Here is a 27,833-nt window from a genome sequence, read left to right on the forward strand (position 1 = left end):
TACTGTACAGTAGTTTTGTTATAAGGTCCTGTGTGTGTATGTGTTTTATGAGTTTATCATAAAGCCACTTATTCTTTCGGAGGTGCAAAATGTATACATTTTACACGTTCACTGAAGTTTTAAACGCATATTATCGTCTTTTCTATGAAATTTGAGGTCTCAATGGCTGTCTACTGTGCCTATTGATTTGGTGCAATCAGTCAAAAACCGTACTGGGTGCAGGAAACGATGCAACTTCCGACTGCGCGATTGGTCCGAATGATACAAACGTGGTTTTTTTCAAATCCACGAATTAAAAGTCGCGTACGTAACCCGATACGACGAGTGCCAGTTGACGAGTCCAAGGCCTCTTACTTGAATTGAAGCTTCCTACATTCGTCGCTAGATGGCGCAGTGCAGGTAGCGGGTAGAGAAATCTCACGCTTTGGATGTTGACGAGCGTGGAGATATTTGGAATGTGTTTAAAATGTGTTCGTACGCTTTGCATTATTTATATTTATGTTGTCTCTTAATGAATTATTTATATTTTACCGTTCGGAGTTACGAACAGAACTGCTCTGTCATAAAGTATATATACGATCCTAAGGATCTTCCCAGTCAAGATATACCTGAGAAACCCATTCCAGGTAACCTTTATTTACTATTTTCTTTTTATCGAATGACAACGATGCGTGCAAGCAAGAAATGAGAATAAATATAAAAGAAAAATATCTCGTATTTAAAAAAAAAAATCATTAATTATGTATGAATTTAGTTTGACATAAATCACTTACGGCATTAAAAATAATTTTACCGTGTCGATTCGTTTTAATTCAGCAAACGTTATGGTAAAATTGCAGTTCCGAATGAGAAGTTTGGGTTAGATGTAAACTCCGAACGGGGAGTTTTCCACCCCACAAAATTGTAGACTGCCCCGTACGAGCGAAATATCAAAAGAACCGTACCCGTACGTGCAACCTCTTGCCAGATGTTTGCCTCTGAAGGTAGGTTTTTACCGCGTACCGGCGTACTCCCTATTCTTCGTTCTCAGGGCTCGCCGTCGCTCGCACTTCGGTACCTGCACCGCCTAAACTATATAACGTCGAGTATTCTGCGAACGGTCGAGCGGGCTACTCGAAGCCGGTTCGGTTGCGTGGGGTAAATAGTTAAATGTGATAATTTTAGTGGAATGTTGCAACTCCTGATTACGTGCAACGTAAAAGTAACTGATTTTGTGAAGAGTTCGTATAGAGGTATGGTTCCTTTGACTGTTTTACTCCTATGGATACGGTCTACGGCTCTGATAAAGTTCCGACCGTCTCGTTCGGAGATGTGATTGTACTGAAGTTCGAACCCCACTAAATGACTGAAAATCTTACAGAGGATCGTGCGTAGACTGTCTGTTCCTTTGACTTTTTTACTTCTATGGATGTGGTTACGGTTCCGGTGAGGTCTCGATCGCCTGTATTTTGTACTCGTATCTGTATGCAAATTCTCAAAAATTGATTTCTGCCCAAAACTTGTTAAATGTGTCATAAATTGAAGCTATATTTATTATCTACACATTGAAAGTTAAAATATTAATTAGTGTTTAAGTATATCCTGTTATCAAATTCATTAAAAATTTATTGTGATGATTTAGGTAGAAATGTGGCTATGTATAAAGATGATATTGACCTTTGTCCTACAAGTTATGCTTATATAAACAAAAGAATTATGGTCTAGATGCATGTGCCTAGCTTTGTCATTGGTTTACAGCAGTGGTTCCCAAAGTATGTGCTCCGGCACCACAAAATGTTATAAAATTTTTATACTGTTAGAACTTAATATACTTGTTAGAATTTGTATAATGTAGTTGTTAGAATTTGACATAGGACACCTTGGGAAAATCTGTATTTAGCAAGGGTGCCGAGAATCAAAAAAGTTTGGGAACCACTGGTTTACAGTGAAATGGATAAGTGCCACAGATAATAAAGCTAGATTTTCTAACCTTCTATATTTAAATGTTTAAAGAAAAATACTAAATTTGTTAGTTATTGGGATAACTTTACTACAGAAAGATATAGTATATTCTTGGTAATAAAACACAGTATAAAAAAAACCTCATTGACAAGTTTCTTGTTGTTATGCATTATAAATAACGTTACCTTACCCTCCAAAAAATTATATATCATTCAACTGTTTGAGAATCTAATAGCATAGGATCCTAGTATTTCTTGCTTAACTGCTAAAAGAATTTGTTCTGTTTTTGCTACTTTAACTCCTTTATCATTTACTTTACTGCCAATCAATGTGCTGTGTGAAGAAGCTTTAGGGGCAGACTTATGAAATCATTTTTTGTCAGTTAGATTAATGTATTATAATTTTCTGAATTGAAAAAAAATTAATTTTATTAGAAGAATAATTAATATCCTTATAAACAAAACTTTCGACATCAAAGAGTCTTTAATTTTTAATGTTAAGAAAATAAATGCAACTTATGTGAATCACTCTGTCAACATACTGAAACATCATCTCTTTTGAGAAAACGTTTTTTTTTTTAACTCACAAGAAGCCAAAGAAGATTATTTTAATTAAAACTTAGCATTTAAATAATTCTTTTCGAGTTTCTAGGGGAGGGCAGCTGCCCCCTCCTGCCCCCTTGATGCCCTTACTTAAGTATACTGCTTAAGAAACAACAGAGCTTATATTTCTTGGAGTATGAGACACTAAGCCCTTGCAGGTTCCATTTGAAGACACAAATCCAAAAATAATTTGTATATAATTTTTTCCCGATAATTATATTTTTACTGATATGTTTAAATATAAATGTTTTAATATTTTGAAATGTAAAGAATAATACTGAACTAAACTCAATGCAATAAGACACTTTATTTCTCCAACAATGGTTTTATTTTTGGATGTCTTAAACATCCATCTTCATATAAAAATGGTTATTGAATACAGTTTAAATGTAATTAAAAATGAAGGTTCTAAATTAATTACATTTAAATTTATATTTAAAGATATTAAATGTAATTACATTTAAACGTGTAGAATGTACGATACATTCTATTAGCGTAAATTCATTTTACTGTATATGTTATACTGCACTACAAGAAACTCGAGGATATGTCAACTAGACACGGTTTGACCTCGATTGATAAAACACAAAACATTTAATACTTTTAATTAGAAATAATAATCTAATTTTGTCATTGGTTGCTGCAGAAGTATAGAAACCTGCACACAATAAGGCAAAAGGACACATTTGACATAGGTTTCCTGGTTATGTGTAAGCTTTTGTAGCATGTTTAATGTTTTATTTTCTCATATAATTAAAAGAATTTGAATTTCTTTTTGCCCGAAGTTTCATGTACAGTACCTTTCCATAATCCTGACATTTATCATTGTAATTTTTATATAGTAAAATTTTTTAGTAATTTTTATCAAATTAATTTATAGTGAATCTCCAATAATCTGAATGACTCCAGACTGAGCCCTGATAAACCTTTACAAAAACCAGTTATAAGAGAGAAAAGCATTTATAAGTCTCATTTAATAGTATTAATGTATTTAATCTTATATGTACCGGTAATCATTAGTGAAGATTGTTTTCTAATTTATTAATGTCCATCTGTATGTCCATCCATCCATTCTTTATTAATCTTAAGAATGGAGAGGGATACCTTATATAAGATATAGCATTCCTATGTTTCCGATACAATATTACTTCTTGTGAGATGTTAAATTTCAAAGCCCATCCTAGCATTTAGTACTTTGTTATTTCACAGCAAACTGGATCAGAGGCCTGTGTGCTGATAATTTCAGCTAGTTTTTTGTTAGATGCGGGAATTGAAGATATGACATGCTGTATATATGCAGATATCTCTTCTGCTAATTCATTCTCTTCGACTGCTTTCGCTGGGCTCCTGAACAGAGTGTTTGCGACTATTAATTCTTTACTTGGAGTATTGTATATTGATATTGCATCAAATGCATGTTGATCCTTTATAGTCTAGATGTTAGTGTTACGGCTAACGGGAATCTTAGCCAAGTACAAGTTCAGGGTTGTCGATACTCGAGAGTCCATACCCCAAGGTTCGAATCTATTCTGGGGTATATGTTCGTTCTTGCTCCGCACTCATCAATGTCCTAACAACAAGGGACCAAGTAACAAACTGTCTGAACCTACCGGTTCCTCTCGTACCGTGCAGGATTACTATCGCAACGACTTCCGTTGCCGCGGCTAGGGGTCTTCCGCCTTAGGGGTGTTTAGTCATAATCCCACGAACAATAGGTTTGCACCACTAGCCACTCGAAGAAGCACATGTACCAAGTGTCCGTTACAGTTAGACTATCCAAATCTTTTTGTCTGAGGTTTAAGGTCAGTCTCTATAGATATGGTTTTTCCTACAATAAAATTGATAATCTGTTACAAGACCATGCTATGACCAAAGCTTCCTTTTTGATCTATGTATAGCATCTTTCACTGGAAGACAAGTTTCTTGAAGCATATTCTATGGGCCTGTATTTTCCATTTTCTTGTTTCTGTAAAAGTACACTACTTAGTCCCATTGAAGAAACATCAACCAATACATTTGTTTCCTTGGATACATCGCATAGTGCTAAGACAGGAGGTCTTGACATTTCCTTAATTTTTGTAAATGCCCCATCCTGGGTGTCATTCACTCCACGTATTTTCGTAACAGTTTGTAAAGAAGCTGAGACACAGTTGCTAAATTTGGCACAAACTTAGCTAGAAAATTTACCATACCCAAAAATCTTTTCAGGTCAGATGTGTTGTATGGCTTAGGTAATCCACTATTGCCTGAATTAATGTTTTATTAGGAACAATTCCCTCCTTAGAAACAACACAATCCAGCACTCTCTCTCTCTCTCCCTGCATGCCATATCAGAACATCCTGACTAGGGATTGCAATCCAGCTGGATTTTTGCTGGATTGAAATCATTCCAGCTGGATCCAGCGCGGATGTATTTTTGCTGCAATAAAGTGTTATCTGTCTGTCTATCCTGCAATTTATGTTTTTTTTTTTTTTTTTTAATGAAATGAAAACATTTTAAAAAAATACTTAAGAAGCTTTTATTATTTAGACTGGTCACTATAAATCAGTAAAACTTCTTACACATGTAGGTAGTAAACTTAAGTTTGGTTCGGTTTAACACTTGAGATAGAGATAATTAACTTTAAATGTTTAGTTAGATTATAATTATAATGCAATCTTTAAGTTAAATAATAGCAAAGGTAATTCTACTAATTAATTTATATTAATATATTATAATAATGTAAAGATGGATAATCAGTGGCTAAGTGACTATCAGTCTTACCAGTTTTCATATATAGGCTCTACATATTAGTCTGTAGTTATTTATCAGTCCAGCAAAATTTAATAAAATAATAACGTTTTCAATCGTTTTTAACGATCTTCCTCGGTTACAAAAAAAAATAGAACATTAAATATAGAACATAAAATGTGTTCGGAATAAATATAAAAATTAACGGAAAACGCCCAAACGGACAAAATATAGATAAATAAACAAAATAAATAGCGGAAAAAATATATACAGGGTGTTTTTTTTTAAACTGACGGTACTCAGAAACGTCTGTAGAGCAATCTAACAGCCGGACTGTCGCCAAATTTGGGAGAGTGACTAAGGATGACATGGAAAAGAGATAGAATTTAGGTACTACTTTTTTTCTTCGCGGAATCTTCCGCGAAGAAAAAAGTAGTATTTAAATTCGCCAGTAGAGGAGGATTTGGCGCTGTTGTAGCGAAAAAGCTACCAGCACTTCACTGAAGAAAGGGTCATCAGTCGCTTTTTTCCACTTGCATGGCCGCCTCGCTCCTCGGATCTAACCCCATGTTACTTTTTCCTGTGGGGTTACTTAAAGTCCAAGGTCTATCTTGGTAGTGTCCCAAACTTGATGACTTTGAAGGACAACATTTCTCGAACTGTGATGAACATTCCTGCGGACATGTTACGTTCGGCCATAGAGAACACGGTGTTCAGGATGCAATGAGTTGTCCAGCAGGACGGTGATCACATTGAAGAAGGGAGAAGGTTATTTGCTGATTAATTAAACTTTCGTTATTACACTGAAACCGCTGTCCGATTATTCATTCCGTGTGTTTGTTAATTGCAGCTGGATTTCATGCAGATTCTTAGCTGTTTTGCTACAACAGCGCCAAATCCACCCCTACCGGCAAATTTGGGTACTACTTTTTTCTTCGCGGAATCTCTTTCCCATGTCGTCCTTAGTCACTCTCCCAAATTTGGCGACAGTCCGGCTGTTAGATTGCTCTACAGATGTCTCTGAGTACCGTCAGTTTAAAAAAAAAAAACACCCTGTATATAAAATCCAACGAAACCAGCATTGTCCATGTTAATAACAGCATCTCTATGGTTTATACAACCAGTTGTCATGTGCGCCTTGCAGATTTCCAATCTCTAAAGATGTTTGACCGTTTGCCTATTCGTCGTCGTTTTTATAATTGCCGCTTGATCCCATTGGACGTTAACATCCTTCTGTCTTGCGTATGATGCCAGCGCAGTGTTGTCAAGGTTCTTACTGATTGTATATTTGTGCTCTTGAGCCTTTGTTTTAAACTGCGCATCGTTGCACCCACATAAACAAGCTTGGAATTGAAACGTTGGTTGTGTAAAGGCACCGAATATATACCCGTTGTTGAATTCCGATCCTCTTTCTTTTTATCGTTTCTTAAAAGTTTGAAAACAGTGGAATTACGTCGGTATACAATACGAAAATTATCAGACCTGGCAGTACATCTATGTATCTTGTTTTAAAAAAATGGGATGTAATTAAGCACTATTATTTTTATATTTATTCCAAACACATTTTATGTTCTATAGTTAATGTTGTATTTTTTTGTAACTGAGGAAGATCGTTAAAAGCGAATACGTTATTATTTTATTAAATTTTGCTGGATTGATTAAGGTATAGTTTATTTATAAGTAATTTAATTATTAGTGTTAGTAAAGTAGTGAGTAAGTAATTAGTAGCAGTCTAGTAGTTAGCAAAGCGGCAACGCGATGACGTAGACTTTTGCGCAATTATTTAGAAAGTTAATTGAGTATTTGCGGATCCGCAGCGCTGGATCCAGCACCAAGTGCTGGATCCAGCAGGCCGAAGAATGCGCTGGATCCAGCTGGATTGCTGGATGAGGGATCCAGCAATTGCAATCCCTAATCCTGATGTCAGCGAGCACCTGGCACAGGTTAATAAGTGGTTAGTAACGCGCCAAGGTGTATCCTGGGGAAAGTTACAATCAGAGTGGTTCCCCATTGCTTTCTCTGGAGCGCAGTGTTACGCGAGGGAAAAGAATGCCTTCCGGGAGGTCTTGTAAAATCCAGCACTAGTATAGACGTTTTTCTAAATTCACATTTTTCAGAATTGAGTGTTCACCCTGCACTCTACATTTTCTGTAACACTGCTTCAAGACATTTATCATGTTCCTGCATATTACCACCATAAATTATGACATCATCATAATGGCATATGACTCCCTTGACTCCAGTAATTGATTTACATTTATGGCATATGGCACTGTTTACTTTAATTTGATATCAAACATTCACTTAGTGTTACCCAGACCAATAAATTATTTTGAAAACTTGTATTATCCAAATGTCCTATCTTGGGATGTAACTGAAAATAACTGTCGAACAAGTCTCAGTTTCTCTGAAGCACGGAAACTTAATAGTACTTAGCCTCAGATACAACAAAGAAGGCTTTTGTCACAGTCTTATTCTTTGCACTTACTTTGACTGAGATTATTCCAGTAGCATTCAACTTGGTTCCACCTGTACCTACATTAAACAAATGTAGGTATGGGTTTCTTAGATTGTCTTAGCCTTCCCGGGAAAACATGTTTTTATATGTAGTCTCTGGCAGAACACTCACATCAGTTTCAGTATCCATTTTTATAGGGCCGGATTTACCAATCCAGGGACCCTGGGCACAAATTTGGTAGGGGTCCCCCCTTTAAGAGTAGGCAAATTTGATGATTTAGAAAGTTTACACAAAATACTGTACTTTCAATTAGATTTGAACTAGGAAGTTGTAAATTTCATTTAAAAATAAGGTTATTGTAAACATACATATATTTTATAGCGTAAAACTAATTATTTTAATTTAACTGAAAAATACCTATGTGAAATTTTTTCCCGAAATTTTCCGATGTTTCATAGGTTTTTTCCTGGGTTTGGTTTTCTCTGCCTGTTGCCCTCATGATTAGGCCACACTACACTGTCGCGGTAATAGAAAAAAAATTATGTTTAAACATAATTTTTTTTAGTTTTGTGGGGGCCCTGGGCACAGGCCCCAAATGCCCTTATGTAAATCTGGCCCTGCACCTTTAATAGTTGTATTCAGAATTTTCATCTTAGTCTGCCATCTCTCCATTATTCCAATCATGCACTTCTCCCACAAAATTCTTCAGAACCTTATTGTAAATATCCACTACATGGACATTTTTCATTTTTCTCCAGAGACACACACTGGTGTAATGCTTGCATTTACGACATGTTGCATCTCTTGCTGAACACTTTGCTTTTTCATGCACTTCTGTACGACTCAGTTCAGTTACAGCTCGGTTATTTTTATTGAGTAAAATACCAAAAAAAGGTACGACTGCATCATTTACACAACACAACTTGTTTGTATGTACATAGTTTGTTACCACTTATTTCCCTCCTCAATCTTATGTTTAGGCTGCCTGCTACTTAGAGTTTATAGCATTCACAGTATAAGAGAGAGATCTATCTAGTTTCTCCAAGAGATTTTTATCCATAAGCAAACACAAAACCCGATAAATTTGTAAAGCCAAACAACCACCGGATTACATCAGGCTACTTTAGATTTTTATCTGCAGTACCTACCATAAGTTGATTCCACACAGCCTAATCAACAAAATCTGGCAGGAAATTGCAATTTTGAGCTCTTGAATGCAGATGTCACAAAATCTTCTACACTTTCCCCCTCCTCCTGTTTACAAGTGTGGAAGCAGTTTTGCTCATATATAACATTCTTTGAAGGCACAAAGTGCTTTCAAAACTTTGATAATTCTTAATACAAAGAGATTGCTATTAGCCTTTGGTATAATTAAATTAATTAAAAATCTACTAATGTGAGGTAGATAATAAGGACTTTCATACCAGTGATAATAAGCACAAACACCCAGGTGTCAATGGAGTACATTTAATAAAACAAAAAGGGATGTACATTAAAATCAATTACATGAGTAATTAACATGAAATAACCAAAATGCATTTCGGACTATCGAACTAGTCCCTCTTCAGTTGGTATCTCCTCTCTTCCCAACTGAAGAGGGACTATTCCTATAGTCTAAAATGCATTTTGGTTATTTCATGTTAATTACTCATGTAATTGATTTTAATGTACATCCCTTTTTGTTTTATTAAATGTACTCCAATTTGTACTATAATAAGTACAAATTGGACTTATTAATAATGTACTTTGTACATTATGATAACAGATATGTATCACAGGTATGATAAGTCCTTATTATCTACCTCACATTACTAGATTTTTAATTAATTTAATTTGATAATACTGTTAGGAAACTTGCCTCCTTGACATCAGTAGGTTTAAACGAATGAAACACTTGTTCTGCCTGTGGTCCCATTAAATAGGTAAGAGAATTAATCTGTTCCAAATCCAGCCTGGCAGATAAACAACTGACTGAACAAAACCTCTGGAAGTAGAGGTTCAATCGCTCCCAGTCACATACTCTGAACATAAATCGTCAGACACAGAAATCTGGTATAGAGCATGTCCAATCTCCCTTCACCCTGTCACCATGTGATGTTTGTCGTATCAACTGTCAAGTTCAATATTTTAGAAATGATCTTTAATCTCTAAATACAAGTAGATTCAACATAATTAAGTTAACAAATCCAACTCTCAGGTTTACCGTCTCGGCTGCCTGGATGTCTTTCTGCCAAAACGTCCTAGCCTCTCACCCCTTCATCTCTACAACATTACATGAAGAGTGTGACTAAGGTTAGTTGCGCACACAGTTTTCTTTATTGAAACAAAACTTAATGTTTTTTTGAGATGTAGAGATTGAAAGAAACTGAATTTTGAAAAAAAATCCAAGTAATTCCTAATGATAAGATAGAAGTTGTATTTCAGGAAGCTTTGAATGTTTTGTGAGAGTTTGGAAAAGCCATTATTAAATAAAAACTCCCAATATGATAGTAAATACTTTGTTATACTACAACATCATAAATTTTTATTTTATTACAGAATGAAAAATCTGCTCTGATACAACAGAAATTGATGTAATTATAGTTTAGATTAAGCATTATATTCAGAAGATAAATGCTTTTTAAAATGTAATTACAGATTAGTCTTAGAGTCTTTAGATCAGCAGTTCGTAACCTTTTTAGTGGTCAGCACCCCTTGAATATGAAAATAAGCTCTTGCACCCCCTTAAAAAATGTGTGTATATTTTTTATTTAAGAAAAAAACATTTATTGCATAAACAAATGCCTGTGTTTATTTACAATATATATTACTACTAGCTGACCCGGCCACGCGTTGTTGTGGCTCAAAATGTATCTATTATAAATGTATAACACTTCCCCTGTGGGGGGAATTTCAAAAAATCCCTTCTTAGTGTACATTCTCTTGACGTACAGTACCTATTAAAACGCAATCAAACCCGCGTGCAAAATAGTATAAATAGAAGCCGAGTTCTTCACAGTAAGCCTTAATCCTGTCCCTTTCCCTGCTGAGGAATATCGAAAAATCCCTTTTTAGTGTATATTCTGTTGACGTAGCCTATTAAAACGCAATTAAAAACGCAAAAAACCGCATGCAAAATAGTATAAATAGAAGCCGAGTTCTTCACAGTAAGCCTTAATCCTGTCCCTCTCTCCCCAGTGGGGGGAATTTCGACATGTATATTATATAAAAACACGTGTGTATTCGAATGCAATGTTGGTGTCAAAATTTCAAAGGAATCGGTAGGAACAAACGAACGTTATATTTTATTTATATAGATAGATAGAAAATGATCTGCTTTAGTCAATTCTCACAGCAAAACATAATGCCTCACAGAAAAGCAAACTTAGGTCGTCGGAAGTTAGTGCCATCTGTTGGACATAAAAGCCTTAATCCATATATAAATATATTTTTGAAAGGGGGGAAATGGTGGTCTTCACATATGCCAGAAACCTTTGCGGGAATGTATTAAACAACTTCCCAAAGTTTCATGGCAATCGGATAAATGGTGTGGTAATGCATGAAGGACAGACAGACATACATTCGTTTTATATATATAGATATAACAATAAAAAGCAATATTTAAATTTTAATGGCTAGGTTGTTGTTTTTTATTCATAATAATTCTATTAAAATGCTCTTTTTTGAAAGAGCCACGCATAAATCATCAGATGCATTTAAGCGATTTCTGGCTTTTGTTTTGATGTGCAAAAGTGCTGAAAATCCCATTTCACAATGGTAGATGGTGGCAAATGGTAAAAGTGTCTTTAGTGTTGCTTTTGCCAGTTGTGGATAAGCTTCTAACTGTTTATACCAGAACTGTACTAAGTCTAGTTTTTCAAACTTCATTTCCATATGCACATTAGCTATTTTTTTTTTTTTTCTTTTTAATTTTTGAAATTTCTCTCACACTCCTGAGGGTGCACACACCCCATGTTAAGAACTACTGCTTTAGAGGCACTAAGAGAGCCTTTTTGGCAAACCCATTATAGATTTGGCTAGGTCCGCAACAGGTGGCTGGATGGTGACAAACGGGACTTATCCGGTGGACTACTGCTCATAAAAGTCCTGGAATTTTTTGATTTGATCCAGGTCCCCAGAGCAGTAGGTTGCCGACTTAGTCGCTCGGGCATCTGACCATCAGTAATTAGAAATTAGAAAACATTAAAATTTATAATCGGGAATTATATTGAAAGTTTGAGACTCTACAATTAATTTTTGTCAGAATATCAAGTATAAAGAATGGTTTTATGTTCTTCATATTTGTTATTCCATCATTTGTGTAATTAAAAATTTTTTATTTTTTAAACTATAGAGAAAACTGATAGATAAAGATTGATTTGATATTGTACTAAAAAAATATTTTAACTTAGAAACTGTTTTAATTAAAAAAAAAATAAATTGCACTTAATATATTTTATTGTCATAGGTTATCAGCTGAAAATATGCACTCAGGAATTAAGTTGCTGTACAAATAACATGGAATACAAACTTGCTACGTTAGCTCGAATCAAATTTGACCAAAAATTCAAGAAAATTATCACAAAACTGAAGAATTTATTTATTGAACAGACGTACGAAGTCGATGGTGAGGATTTGTATTTTTGATTTTCTGTTGTATCTATGCATTTCTATTTTTTATTTTGTATTATGTAATAAAATAGAATAGTATATATAAATATATCTTTTTCTATTGTATCATTTAGTTTATTTTAGCCAAGACAAGTTTTACAGATCATTGACTTTATTGATGTTTTACATAAAGATAAAAAAAATACACTTTACTCTTGCTAATCCAGCCATTCCATGCTCAGAGGGATGCCAGATTACCAAGCGTAACCTGTAAGCTCCAAGAAGAATCGCTACTCTTCGGTACTGATTCTTCTTGGAGCTGGCAGGCAAATAATACGGTTCACCGATGTGCAATACTGTACATAAATGAAGCCCAGGTAAGCAGAGAAAAGGACCTGACATGATTAACATTTTTGTGGAAATGGAAGTGTATACAATAGTTGTCACACTAGAATTGGTTTTCTGATAAATGAGAGGTTAGATTATTAAGGTCTGGATTAGCAAAAGTGTACATAATACAAATTAATGGTCAATAATCAATAAATTAAAACCACTAAAAAACCTAGTACCCAGCTGAGTAAAAGAAATAAGTGCGAACATTTTTGCCCGTGTCGAAAGGGCATCATCGGGCAAACTAATCCCCCGTTGTTTCAGCAGCTGGGAAATTAGTTTGCCCGATGATGCCCATTCAACACTGGCAAAAACATTAGCACTTACTTCTTTTACTCTGCTGGATGTTAGGTTTTTTTTTTTTAGTGGTATTAATTCAAGTATACCCAGTTTTTGAGTGATAGTATTCTTAATCAATAAAGTTTTTACATTAGAAATTTATCGTAATTTTCTAAAGTTTATATCAGAATATATTAATACTACTACTCAGACGTCTGAAATGCAGTACAGTTTTAATTCTCAAATGTTTTTGATCATCTTAAATAACCTTCTTTGGGACAGAAATAAACAAATTTCAATTTACAAAGAACAAAAGCTGAAATGTCTTCTGGAACAAGTTGAAATTTGTTTTTTTCTGTTGCAAAGAAGGTCGTTTGAGACAACCAAAAGCGTTTGGAAATGAACTTTCTAGTAATTTATGAAATCACTTTTACAATTTTTTGAATTTGTAAGATTTAAAAATTATTTGGTTTAATAGTAATTCAATTCTGTTACCATTTGTTATACAGGCAACTCCTGCTTATAGATTGTCTTTTAGTTTTTGGCATCCAAACTACATATAATGGATGTATTTCTCAATATGATATTTTTTGGCTGATATCTTTCTAAGAAAACTTTATATTTATGTTTATTTTCACACGTTTAAAAAAAAACAATGTGTGGTTTCAATTATATTGATATGATATGATTAAACGCAGCGGCGTAGCTAGCATGGGTGGCACCCGGTGCGGATATCGTTGTGTCACTCTTTTTAATTCTTTTATAAAACACTATTGAATCGTATTATCTTCGCACTCGAGCAACTCGAATGCTATATTGAAAATGCGATGTCGCGACGTATAAGTTTAGATTTACAAAATAAATCATAACCATACATCAGTACTGCCACCTATAAAAATTCACAAAACTGTAGTGATTCCATAACTGCCCCTTGTAAACATTTTAATCTGGAGTAATTATTTATTTCATAGCTTACGTGCATTTATAAATTATCACAATTTATAAATTAAATTACAGTAGAGCATTGATTATCCGACCCCCGATTAACCGACTTATCGGTTAACCGACCGCGTTCTAGTCGGCAAATTCAAATGTCCGCTAGTGATGTGGCGCTACAATATTTGGTTATGTCTTGGCTACTTTAATATTATTTTTGTTAAATTTTTGCATGTTTTAGCTGGCAGCACTGGCTCGACCATGAAAGGGAGGCTAGTATTTAAACCAGGTCTAATACACTATACTAATAATGTATTTTTTCTTTTCGGTTATCTGACTTTTCAGTTATCCGACCAACTCCAGTCCCCAATTAAATCGGATAATCGATGCTCTACTGTATTTAATATAGATAACTTGGTTAAAATGGCTTCAAGTCTAAGTGATTTATCGTTGAAAACATTGTGATGGTTTGTTTCAGTTTTTATTTTTTCCACGGTCGAGTGTCACCCCTAAATGGGTGACACCCGGTGCGGGCCACCCCCACTGCCCCCTATAGCTACACCACTGATTAAACGCTGGAGTTTTTTGTTCTATTACAGTTAATTTGGACAATAAAATCAAGAAACATTCCATATTTTTTCAAAATTTATGGAAAGCCTACTTTATTGAAGTAATATTAATAAATCCTGCATTCCTTGGCACTTTCGTATTGATAAAATTTATTTTCGGGGGCACAAACATAAACAGTTCTCAAAGTCTTTGAAAGCTGGTTTGGAATTTTAAAAACATTATGCATTATTCCAAAATTTTCTCTTTAAATTAACCTTGTGTAGAGAATTTATTGATCTTTCATGTTTATTAACGTAATTTGACTTTTTAAATATTAAATAAATTAATATATCAAGTACACCCTACACATTTTATATAAGTAATATATTTTAGAATAATATATATATATATATTTTATCAGTAATGTTTGAAAATTAATTTGATTACAGAATTTTTTAGAGAACTACTTAAAACCTCCAAGAGAGACTTTCATGAAATGTTTTTGAGGACTTATGGCTTAATTTATGATACAAATTCATATATATTTCAAGATATGTTTGAAGATCTTGAAAGGTATTACATGACGGGGAGAATAAACTTAGATAAAGCTATGGTACATTTCTTTCAAAGATTATACAAAAAGATGTTTCAGGTGAGTTTTTATTAAAATTAATTCTAAATATGTTTAGAAATGAACTTACTTTTATTATTTATTTACCAGTTGTTTGTTCAGTTTACCCGTAACAAACTAAAATTGAGTTTTACCTGGCGTAGTTCTGCAATCCTTTGTTAGCCTAATATTTTAGACTGAAGCTTGGTACGCCAAGTTTATCTTATGTTCGACAAATCCAATTGAAGAAATTAGTACTTCTCGACTTCTGGTTGGACTTTCTCATCCGAGTCGAGATGAACTAATTTCCTCGTTAACTTTAAATAATTTTTGGCCGGCATCGCCGACGTAATGCTAAAATTTATAAAGTTGTATTACATTGATGATGCTAACTGGAAATTATTTACAGTTAACGAAGAAAGTAGTACATCTGAACTTAAAGTAAGATAAACTCAATGTATTCAGCTTCAGTTCAGAACATTAAGCTATTGAAGGATTGTAAAACTATGCTAGGTAAACTAGGGATTCTTGCATGGTAAATTAGAATTTTAAAATTTAAAATACATTAGTTCCAGATTTAAGGAATAATTTTTTTATTGGGATTTTAAATAAAAAGCTCAGATTATTTCTTGTGAAATTACATCACTAGATTTCTTGGTAATATCTCAATATCATATAAGTTATTTAGAAAAGAAGTTTAATTATTAAATCTTATAATTGCTAAAATGTTTATTTTCAATTTTAGGTGTTAAATAGTCAATATCAGTTTAGCGAGTCATATCTAAAATGTATTGGTGCATATATGGATGATATGAAACCTTTCGGAGACATTCCAGACAAATTAACTGTAGAAGTCAAGAAATCTTTCATCGCAATTCGAGCCTTTGTTCAAGCATTAAGAATAGGACACGAAGTAGCAAAGAACATGTTAAAAGTAAATATTCAAATTATCAAAATTTTCTCTTAATATAATAGATGATTAGATATTGTTACTTATTGCTGTATTTAGCAAAAATATTGGTTAATAAATATCCAAAGACTTAAAAATTTATTCACTCTTTTATTGAAATTTTAAATTTAAATGAAAAATTTGTTTTACTAGTTAAATAAACAGAATATCAAATTAACAGTATGCAAACCATTTAAGTCTCCAAAGTATACTTATATCAAACAATTATACTTATAATGTCTATATCCACCTTTGAAGGAAAAATTAATGCAAAGAATTTTAAATTTAAAAACAGACATATGTTATTTAAACACATGTAGGAGGGAAGAAATACAATTGTCGACATTGCAACTGCCATATGGCATTCAATAATGTTGTATGTGGTTAGTTATACAGTAATTGTCAGTTTATATAAATATTGTATTTTTATTTATTAGATTTTTTTATATGTGTTTTAATTATAATACCTTGATGTTGAAAGTATATATGAATCTGACTGAAGAGGATTGTCGAATAAGCCAAAATGCATTCTGGGACATCATGCGTTAATGAATAAAAATATGGGTGTTTGATGAATCCGTACTCATAACAATAAGGCGAATGAGGCTCATAGTTATTGTGAGAAGCCGGAGGTTACAGGTTAAAACTGTCAAGCCTTCTTGCGGCATTGGGACGGCTAGGCCCGCTCACTGTGTCGGGGGATGGCTATGTAAATTATAGGAGATAAGAAATCGGGAAATTTTTGTCTCTTGTCAAGACCTGACACCAGTTAAGATAATTATTCGCATCTTAACTCGTGATTAGAAAGATGCTTGATTACACATCACATAGGAGGGGTTCGAGGATCGAGTGGGGAGAGTTGTAGATAAGTCGGTAGGGGTCCAATTTCAGAAGAATGACAAGTCAATAGACAGGTTAATAAATATCAAAAAGTTTAATAAACAAAAATAAAGTAAGGATGGATTACAAAGGATTAAATATATCTAGTTCAACAAACTAGCTACTATATCTACATCGACTGAGAGAGAGCATTTACATAAATTAGTTCAAGCATAATACCTGTTTCCGTTCGATGGATCTTTCGGTGATAGGTGATGAGTGTTGATGAGAGGGTCGAGGTCCGAAGACAGACGAGGGCTTAGCCTACTAGCTTCTAGGAGTGTCCATTCTGAGATTGAGATCTATGTCCTTTTTATCTTGGGACCCTTTTAATCAGGTGGCTGCTTTTTATCCATATGACAGGATATTCATCCTGACTCAAGTTGACAGCTGTTCATCAAAATGGGTGATAAAATCTCGCCCCGGGAAGCCGATAGTGGAAAAAGGGAAGTTTGATTTCCCTTTTTCTTGTTTTTTCTCACCAACATACAAAAATGTGTCATTTTAACAAACAAAATAATATTTTAGTTTTTGCATTATTTAATAAATTTGTTCCCTGTCTCCAGAATCTCATGTTATTTATTACTAATTAATTGATAATACAGATTAGAAGCTTATATTGAAGAAGAAGAGAAACCTATCCTGTTCACAACTGCAAATTAAATAAGATGATATTAAATTTTCAAGTCAAAATTTTTGCATCATATAATAGTGAATGTTGAAACATAAATATTATCCAAAATATATAAAAAGTTATTTATATTAATTGCATTTACATTTTTGATACTATTTCAGGCAGAATTAGCTCTCGAATGCAGTAAAGCTTTAATGAAAATGACCCACTGTTCTCATTGTCAAGGACTTCCATATTTAAAACCTTGTGGTAATTATTGTTTGCATGTAATGAAAGGTTGTCTTACTTATCACATGGAAATACACTTAAGCTGGAATGAATATATAGGTATGTTATTGGAAATTATTATTATATTTATGATAAGACTTGTGTTTTTCATTTAATGCACTTAATATATTTATTTTTGTAAACAAATAATTGGAATAATGTGATTTTACCAGTTGCAGATCTAGGTGAAGAAAGTATAAGAAATTTTTTAACACAAATAGACAGTATCATCTCCTTAACTTTGGATATAAACATTGGACTTATTGAGATCTCTTGTGTCCACTCATGATGAAAGAACCTTACCTTGCCGACAATGACATATGATAGGAAATCAGATTATCCTCCAGTTACAAAGCATGTAGTCAATCTAACAAATTTTTGTAAAACTGACTCCATGCTCCAATCTGTCAGATATTTTATTGCCTCAAAGTGTTTCACTTTAATAGTGTAGATCAGAGATTCTCAAATGTGACTGCCAACTCAATTCTGCATGATTCTCCAATCTGTGGAGCCAGTTTATAACTTTCTGATGAAATATCATTAAAATTGCCGTTTTGGACAGTTTTCAACTGAATTTCATCCAGAATAGTACTATCTTAAATGTGAAGTAAATGTGGAAACTATTGCAAGAGATTATTATTATGTATTCCCATAGTGTGACTACAAGTCATTTTCTGTAGCCACGGAAAAGTGTTTTCCGAGAATTCCTGGTCCAGTTAATATTGTGAGATGTTAAGTTAGTTTCTAATGGGTCATGGGCAGAAATAATATACCCTTATAAACAAAATACAAGTTTATTAAAAACAACAAAACACATACAGAAATACTCCACAAGACCCAGGATATCAGCCAATGGAATTTCAACCGTACAATAATGCACCCCGACAAACTTATCTTGGACTATGACTAATAACTAAGAATAACAAACTCAAAACTGACAATATGCAACCATAATATTAATATATTTTATCTTATCCTATATATTAATATTAGACTAAAATTAAAAATTATTACCAAAACTAAAGCTAGTACAAAATCAACCAGTACCGGGAGATGGCAACTTAGACAATACCATGAGAACAGTTCTGGATGACAACAGGTAGAAACGTCCTTTAGCCAGAGAAGTATTTGCACCAAAAAAAGACAAATTGAAATCTGGAATACCAAGCAGAAAGATAGAATCTCCTTTCCCAGTTTACTTATCTAGTTCTTGAAGGTGATCCTTTGTCTTTATCCTCCATGTGTCGGTTATGGCTCCAAAGACCTTAACATAACATGCTTTCTTTCGACGGCCTTCTTCTCTGGCCCATCAAAGTCTTCTCTTTCTAAAAGAGGGAACTCACCTTTGACTTGGCTCATCTCTTGTCCAAAAGTAAAGTTCTCCTTCCTCCACTTCCTGGGACTACTTTCAAAACTTATCTGACTGATCCTTCCCAATTGGACAGGAAGTGGGGAAACTTCAGAGTTAAAATTACACAAAGAAACATGAATAGACAAGCTATTCCAAGACCATAAATATATGGAGTAGACAAAAAATATATATATATATATATATATATATATATATATAAGTAAAATAAAATACAAGGCGTACTGCCACAATATGAAAAAAATCTAGCCGAAAGAAATCTGCTAAACATAAGATCTATTTCAATTGAAGAGATCGTCTGTCTTATGTTGTTAGATTTTATAAAATTAAAATTAATTCACATTTTTCTTTGACATTAATGTTTTTCACTTACTGTTTACAATGTTAATATTTATTAATGAATAATTGATGTGTATGCATATTATTTTAATTTACTGATATAAAAATGCATTCATAAAGATTTTATATTTACTTTTTCTCAGATAGACAGTCTGTTACATTGCTTAATTTGATTTAAAGGATACCTAGCCTATGGTTAATAGATGTAGTTATTTACCAAACCACAACAGTTACTTCAATTGTTAAATATTTTTCTTACTACAATGAATTGCTAGTAACAAAACTGATGTTCTGTTCTCATTTTTATAAAAGTGTCCAGAATTTTGGTAATGCCAGTGGAACTGTCTGTGTTACATAAAATCAATTAATTTTTTTACTTTATGTACTCCTTTCTACACACTAACATTTTTCCTATCATTTTGACGTCTTTTGGCTGGTGTCCAAGCCACCGCATGACATACTGGGAAAATTTCCTATCACCCAAGTCCTTTGATGGAAGCCATGACCAAACGAATGATAATTGCAAAGTGACAAATCTAGACTGTAGGCCGGGTGAACCAGAATTTCCCAATCAAGTCTGTCAATCATTGCCACCACGTGCAGCTGTGTGCTCTGACACCAGCAGAAAGACTTCTATTCTGTAGGTGTAGCATTGTTGCCAAAACAATGGAAGAAGTATCAATCTGTGGATTGGGAGTACCTAGAGAAAGAAACATAAATTGGAACTATCAATATATTACACATACAGTTCCATCTCCTTTTTTGAAATTCTGGACAGAAGTTGAACCATTCTTGTATTAATATTTATCACCATTTAATTTTGTATTTATTTTCTGGAAACTGAAACATATAATTGAAAAATCAAATTGTTTTCAATTATAAATATCAATAATAAATTTTATTACTATTTTTTTTTTTTCTTTCAATATAAGTTACTTATTGATTCATTACATTTCCTAAGAGATTATCATCTTAACAGTAATTTTCTATGAAAAAAAAATTATACAATTGTGAATTTGTAATTATTTTCATTTAAGAAATGCTAATATATAATTTAAATTATTCTTTAGAGTTGTTATTAATGCTGGCGACACGTCTGGAGAATTCATTTAACATAGAATCGGTGGTTGATCCGATAGACATCAAAATATCGGATGCTATTATGAATTTTCAAGAAAATGGAGCAGTTGTTTCTCGAACGGTAGGTTATTATGTTATACGGAGTGTACCAAAAGTTCTTTAAGTTTTGAAAATTATTTCCTAACATGTTGAAAAAAGTGACAGAAGAGAGCATCACTGATTTACATGCGATGATCTTCAAAGTGTTTTAGGTGGGTAACTGTAGTATAGTCCACTGTAAAGTGGAAAATGTGACCATGTCAAATATAGTGCTTAATCCAAAACAGAAAGTTACACATTTGAAAGGCTTATTTTGACACAAAATCTGGTTAAAGTTTACCTAGGGAACCCCAATGGCCGCGCTTCCGGTCGCCATTTTGTTTGCTGTACTACGCACGCGTACTATGTTCAAAAAATTATGCAAATTAGTTAGTATGTATAATTTTTTGAAAAAATAATAATTACATTAATAAAAAATAAATGTTTTAAGATTGTTTTATATTTCATAGCTAGCTGAATTTGCAAAATAAACTGTTATTCACATGTTTGACGCTCTGTCATACATTTCCTTTCTGTTTTTTTTCTCGCTTTTCCTTGATTTGCGATCCCTATCGCTGATGTTTCTCTTTTTACTTGATATTTTTACACATTTTTTAGTTTCGCCACACGAATATGCCTTACTTTTTTTTTTCCCTTCTTACACTCGCCGCTTTGTGAAGCAGCTGGAACGGACTCCGGTTCTTTCCATTTCGGCTTGATTTCGGCACGTTGCATCACGAAAAGTAGACGGAATAAAAACTTACCTATTTACTATTAAAAATAGCAGAAAGTAGCATTTTTTCTTCAAAAATGTTTAACTGGTGGGGAAAAAACCACTCGCAGCAGTCGAACCGTCACGAAAAACAAAAAATTTGCATACAATAGCATTATTTAAAAATTGCGCCACCTACACCGAATTTCTAACATCACCTGCCGTCGAGATTACCGGAAGCGCGGCCATTGGGGTTCCTTAGGTAAACTTTAACCCAAAATCTTACTAACAGTACATGAAGATTTTGAAGAAAAATTTCCAAACGATAAAACACTAAGTAATTCTACTTTGAATGAACATGTTTGAAACCTCTGTGCATCCTGAATCGATTTTTTGATCACTACATCATTTTTGGCCATCTCAATCCCCAGACTTAACTTCACCATATAGCTTTTTTATGAGGCTGTCTAAAAGATACAGTTCATGTAAATAATTTCTGCAATTTGGATGACTTTAAACACAACATTTCAGTAAGCATAGTGGATGTTGTGCCAACAGTATTAGGATGCATGAGTAGGAACGTATGTCGTCAAGTGATCTCCATTTCCAGATGGAAGATGGACGCTCCCAGCATCAATTTTAAAATTTTTGATTCTAGCTAATGTTTATATATGTGCTTTGTTCATTTGCACTTTGTATGCAGATCATGTTTTATTAACAAAAAAAATTTGACAGATCAAATAAAGGAACTTTTGGTACACCCTGCATAATTATTTTAAAAGTTAAAAATAATGTATTATTGTAGGAATTATAGATATTGTAAAAAATGGAAATGATATTAGATTTAAAAGAGAATTTTTTAATACATAAATATGGGAATAATAATTAAATAACTTTTGAAAAAATTAAGATTAGACTCTTAATGGAATATAGTATGATTTATTATATGAGTTGACATTTTGGTTTACGGGTGGTTGACTTAAAATAATGTTAGCTTCTGACTGACTGGTCGTAAGCTGGATGCTTGTATATTTTTACTGTTTTCTTTGCATTTTATGTATATTTTTTCTCTCTCTCTACACGTATTCAACCACTTTCTTAGTTAACCAATTTTACAACCTTTTTATTATCTTTTCTGAACATTTTGTAGATATTTTTTATTACAATATTTTAACTGTTTTTTGTCATTTTTACATTTTATAGGTTAAAACCAAATCTTGTGCACACTTTAATTGGTTTAATATTTGTAAAACATACAAAAAATAGAAAATCTTTTAATGACTGTTTATGCTTGTCTATGGATCTTTGATGTTGTCATCAACAGCAGCACTTGAGATAGCCAGAGGGTTTTCAGACAGAAATTTCATGATACGGCTAAAAAGTATCTTTACATATTGTTTGATGTTCAGATGTATTCCCTCAAAATGTGTGAGAAGTTTATTTAGTTGAGAAAAACCTTCTAATAACCTCTTAGTGATAAATTCCTTCCATGCACTAGCAATGCTTTTGATACATTTAAAAATATTGTACACTTTCCAAAATTCTTGCAATGATAGTTCTAGGTTGGCATCTGTTGTGGCTATTGCTTTGGCAAAGATGGTGGAGATAGTTCAGTTTAAATGTGGTAATCAAACATTGTCCATGGACTGAATGAATGGAATTACATTTGGCAGCAAATAAACTACTTTTTCATCATGATGGAAGTTGTCTAAATGAAGTGGATGTTTAAATGCATTATCTAAGAGCAATAAATTTTGAAAGAAATTTCTAAGTAATATTCATGAATTTGAAGTGTAAATCAATTCAAGAATCAGTCTTCAAATGATGCTGCATTATCCATACTTTAAGGTTGGAATGGAAATAGATGGGCAGCGTATATTTGTTCACATTCTTGAATGCACATTGGTCCCTCAAGAATGTGAACACTCAGAATGATAAATTAGAAAATGCTTTGGCTTAAACCCCTGATGATCCCATCAAGCAGCGCATTGACTGTGGTTGCCCGGCATCAAATTAACTTGAATTTGTTTCTCTTTGCCATGCTTCTCATTAAATGAATAAAGATCAACACAGTTCCTATTTTTCAGACTTCATGAGTAGCCTGTATTTATTTATATTCTTATTTTTTAATGGCTCGATTACAATATTAAAACGGTGATTTAAACAATATCTGATTTTTCATTGGGGAAATTAGCTCATTGTATCTAAATTACCAAATCTTTAAGACTGAATACCAGTATTAAATAAGTACTCACTTTTTGAACCTTTGTATCCGGTACTTTTTTACCCTCCAGAAAACAAACGGGAATTAGTATACATTGGCTCCACTAAACGTTCCATCCAACAGAGGCTCAAGGAGCACAGATACGATATAAACCATGCTCGTTACACCACCGCCTTATCCACCTACGCCACCAATCCAGAGATTTACGCAGACCTATCCAATGCCAGATTGATAAATAGAGCCTTTCAGACAGAAGATGTCAGGGCCCTCGAAGCCCTTGAAATATACAGGGCCGGCCGTGCAGGGAAATGTATAAACTCTAAAGACGGCAACGCACTTTCATACGCCTGGCGTTACGTATGCGAAGAACAAGAAGACGATGACACTACGTAGCGCACGCATATATTCGAAAATTATATTCGAATTTATTTTAAAGCTAAATGTTCCTCGAAGAATAATTCAAATTATTGGGAAGCCAGTTTCTGTTGTTTTTTTGTTCTTTTAACCTGAAGCAGACCTCGAGCGAGGCCGAAAACATTTGTTTTCTGGAGGGTAAAAAAGTACCGGATACAAAGGTTCAAAAAGTGAGTACTCATTGTATCTAAGTTTATGCAGTGGTAGTATTCTTAAACTTTACTGCACCAGGATATCATATTGAATTATTATTAGATAATTAAATTAATTATTGGATTTTTAAATTGTTTTTCATTGTACGGATAATAAGAGGGTTCTTTAACGTGGCTTGGATGGCAAGGATGGATCCAAATGTATTTGAACTGGGTTATTTGTGAAAATTCCTGAGGATTCGACTGGAGCTTGGGATGCTCAAAACAGAAAGCTGATGCATTTATTATCATGATATTGATCCTAATCTGATCATTTAATTAACAATTCGAGATTTTGGTCTATAATAAAAGTGGGTAATCTTTTTTAGTGATGTCTCTAGGATTGGCATGAGCCAAAATGTTTTTGCTTTCAATGATATGTATTTATCGTTTTTAGAACTATTAAAAGGGTACATAATGAAAAAATTGTCATAAACAGGTTTGTGTTAGGTAATATTTATACACATTTGTTCTTTGAATTTATTAATTTTATTGATTGATTTTATTAATAAAGAAAACAAAAATTTATCTCAAAATTTAACCTAAATTTAAGATGTTATGTTTATCATATATACTATCTTGAAAATGACTGAGCTTCCAAAGATATTTAATACTAGCTGACCCGGCCACGCGTTGTTGTGGCTCAAAATGTATCTATTATAAATGTGTAACACTTCCCCGTGGGGGGGAATTTCAAAAAATCCCTTTTTAGTGTATATTCTGTTGACGTCACCTATTAAAACGCAATTAAAAACGCAAAAAACCGCAGGTAAAATAGTATAAATAGAAGCCAAGTTCTTCACGGTAAGCCTTAATCCTGTCCCTTTCCCCGCTGGGGAATATCGAAAAATCCCTTTTTAGTGTATATTCTGTTGACGTCACCTATTAAAACGCAAAAAACCGCAGGTAAAATAGTATAAATAGAAGCAGAGTTCTTCACGGTAAGCCTTAATCCCGTCCATCTCCTCCCCGTAGGGAGAATTTCGACATGTATATTATACAAAAACACGTGCATATTCGAATGCAACGTTGTGTCAAAATTTCAAAGGAATCTGTAGGAACAAACAAACGTTGTATTTTATTTGTATAGATAGGTAGAAAATGATCTGCTTAGATCCATTCTCACAGAAAAGCATAATGCCTCACAGAAAAGCAAACTTAGGTCGTCTGAAGTTAGCGCCATCTGTTGGACATAAAAGCCTTAATCCATATACAAATATATTTTTGAAAGGGGGGAAATGGAGATCTTCACATATGCCACAAACCTTCGCGGGAATGTATTAAACAACTTCTCAAAGTTTCATGGCAATCGGATAAATGGTGTGGTAATGCATGAAGGACAAACACACACACACACACACACACACACACACACACACACACACAGACATACATTCGTTTTTATATATATAGATAATACGTTTCTAATTGTACAAAGAGATTTATTATTATTATACAATTAAAAATGTTTTTTTTTATAGTTATTCGAACATTGCGGAAAACCGAAATTAAAAAAACGGAGTGCAGAAGAAAATCTCAAATTTAAAACTATAAAACTAATTAATCAAGATAATAAAACCCACACTTCCCAAGCAAATAAAAATAATTTGGATTATTTAATACAAGTCATTAAGAAGAGAGTTAAACAGCACAGAAAATTTTGGATAGAATTACCGCAGAAGATGTGCAAAAGTTACAGGGCAGTAAATTACACGCACCAAAGGAAAAGCTGTTGGAACGGATTGGAAAAAGCGAGGTTGGTGGACTTTCGATTTCTAAAAATTTGGTTTTATTTCTGGGAAAGAGTATTAAAGAAAAGCTCGTAACTATTTTTGATAGATACGAGGGCGGCTTGAATACGGACGAAATTGTGGAACCCAAATACAGGCCCGAGATATCCGTTAATGTGTCTCGGCAGGATAATATCGTCAATCGTCAGATCATACGACTGAAATTAATATCCACTAAAATGAAACAGGCATTCAACGGACTGGATATTAACTGGGAAGATTCGGGTAAATATTATTTCAATTATATATTTTTCTAAATTGCCAATAAATTCCAAATTTATATAAAAGCAAAGTATTTTTTACAGAAACCGATATGTGCACTTGCATAATTTACTCGTATCAAATAATTTTAGTAAAATAAATTTTATTTTGGCAAATTGTCATTACTAAGAAATTAAATTATCGTAGAATCTAAATAGCATATATTTGTTAGATTTATTTGGATAGTAAAATAATTTCACATGCAAATTGCAATAAATTCTTCTTTACAAAAAGCTTAATCCCAAATATAAAATTTTACTATAAAGGTGGCTCCACACCAAATGTGTGGAGCCTTTATGGTAAAACAACTTTGCTTGACAAATATTTGGTATTTGCTATATCCCGCTCCTTGTCGGTATAGTGTGCCAAAACAAAGGAATGAATCTTGGACAAATATTGGTAGTTCCTACAACAAAACACTTCACAAATAACAAATCATACGTGTGTATACAGGGTGAGTTTTTTATCTTGAGACAATGAATTGGATCTCATTATTTTGGGAAAAAGGGTATAGACAAAAGTTGTAGGATTTCAAAGGGTGACCTTGGCCTTGACTTTCAAGGTCATTTGAGGGTCAAGTCTGTCTTTTTCGATGGAAACACATATTTTTGACCCAAGCAATGGAAAGAGGGGGAAATTTCACAACCGGATATACCTTTGACCTTATGGTCTAGGTCAAAGGTCAAGATTATTTTAAGGTTTAAATTATAAGCTTTTTCTAATGGGAAACCATACTTTTTATTACTGGAATAGGCAGGGAGGTAAAATATGTTAACAATGTTTTGAAATTCATTCGAATTTAAAAACATTGTTAACGTATTTTTGTAAATTGTTACCGCTGTGCTCTATGCCAATTCTGTATAATTATGTAATTTCCCGTTTATAATCTGAGGGTATAATTTTTTTTACCGACAATGCAAGTTCCTGTCTTGGTTTATTTACTTTCTCGGTGTACAGGGGATGAAATGGCACAATCTTAAGGACATTTAATAATTAAAAGAATTGGCCACGCTTTATCTGTGGCCAAGACTTCAAGTAAAATGGTTCCAGGAGAAAAAATTGCTGCAGATTACACCTATAACTGAGTCAAAGCTTATTTTTAAAACATAATTCGTGGATTATGGCAGTAAATTACACTACAAATGTCAAACTTGTCTATTGTAGAATTTGAATTGAATTCGGGAGGAAGCGGAAACAGGGACGACGTCATCGACGAAGAACGCGAAGATGTTTCAGACGATTCGGACATTGCTTATTTCGATTTTCCGGATCCGGTTTTCTGGTCGACGCCGAAATCGATCCGTTCAGGCACCCCGGTTAACCGGGAGTCCACACTTTTAATCATCATTTTCGTCATATTTTTTATTTAACAATTTTGTGTTGAAAACTTGTAAAATGTAAAATGTTGTAAATGTTTTTATTATTATTATTTAATTGGATCCTTTATTTACATATTTTATAATAAAATTATTTTTAAACCAATCGACTACCAGCTTTTTGTCTTTGATTAGGGACTTCGGATACCCTGTATCAAAGTTGCCCGCAATACAACAATGACGA

At 33.3% G+C, this 27,833-nt stretch overlaps 1 protein-coding gene across 1 annotated transcript; it reads left to right on the top strand.

Moving 5' to 3' along the window:
- The first annotated feature begins 380 nt into the window (after positions 1 to 380).
- On the top strand, positions 381 to 27,759 carry LOC136986133 (glypican-6-like). The gene is made up of 9 exons (XM_067283600.1): positions 381 to 626; positions 12,180 to 12,338; positions 14,926 to 15,128; positions 15,832 to 16,020; positions 17,710 to 17,875; positions 20,594 to 20,724; positions 25,704 to 25,978; positions 26,062 to 26,237; positions 27,438 to 27,759. Exons 1-9 carry the CDS (start codon positions 467 to 469, stop codon positions 27,641 to 27,643), a joined length of 1,665 nt encoding a protein of 554 aa, XP_067139701.1. The 5' UTR covers positions 381 to 466; the 3' UTR covers positions 27,644 to 27,759.
- The last annotated feature ends 74 nt before the right edge of the window (positions 27,760 to 27,833 follow it).

The sequence above is a fragment of the Centruroides vittatus genome, unplaced genomic scaffold, assembly GCF_030686945.1.
Source record: "Centruroides vittatus isolate TY-2023 unplaced genomic scaffold, ASM3068694v2 scaffold_1014, whole genome shotgun sequence".
Lineage (NCBI taxonomy): Eukaryota > Metazoa > Arthropoda > Arachnida > Scorpiones > Buthidae > Centruroides > Centruroides vittatus.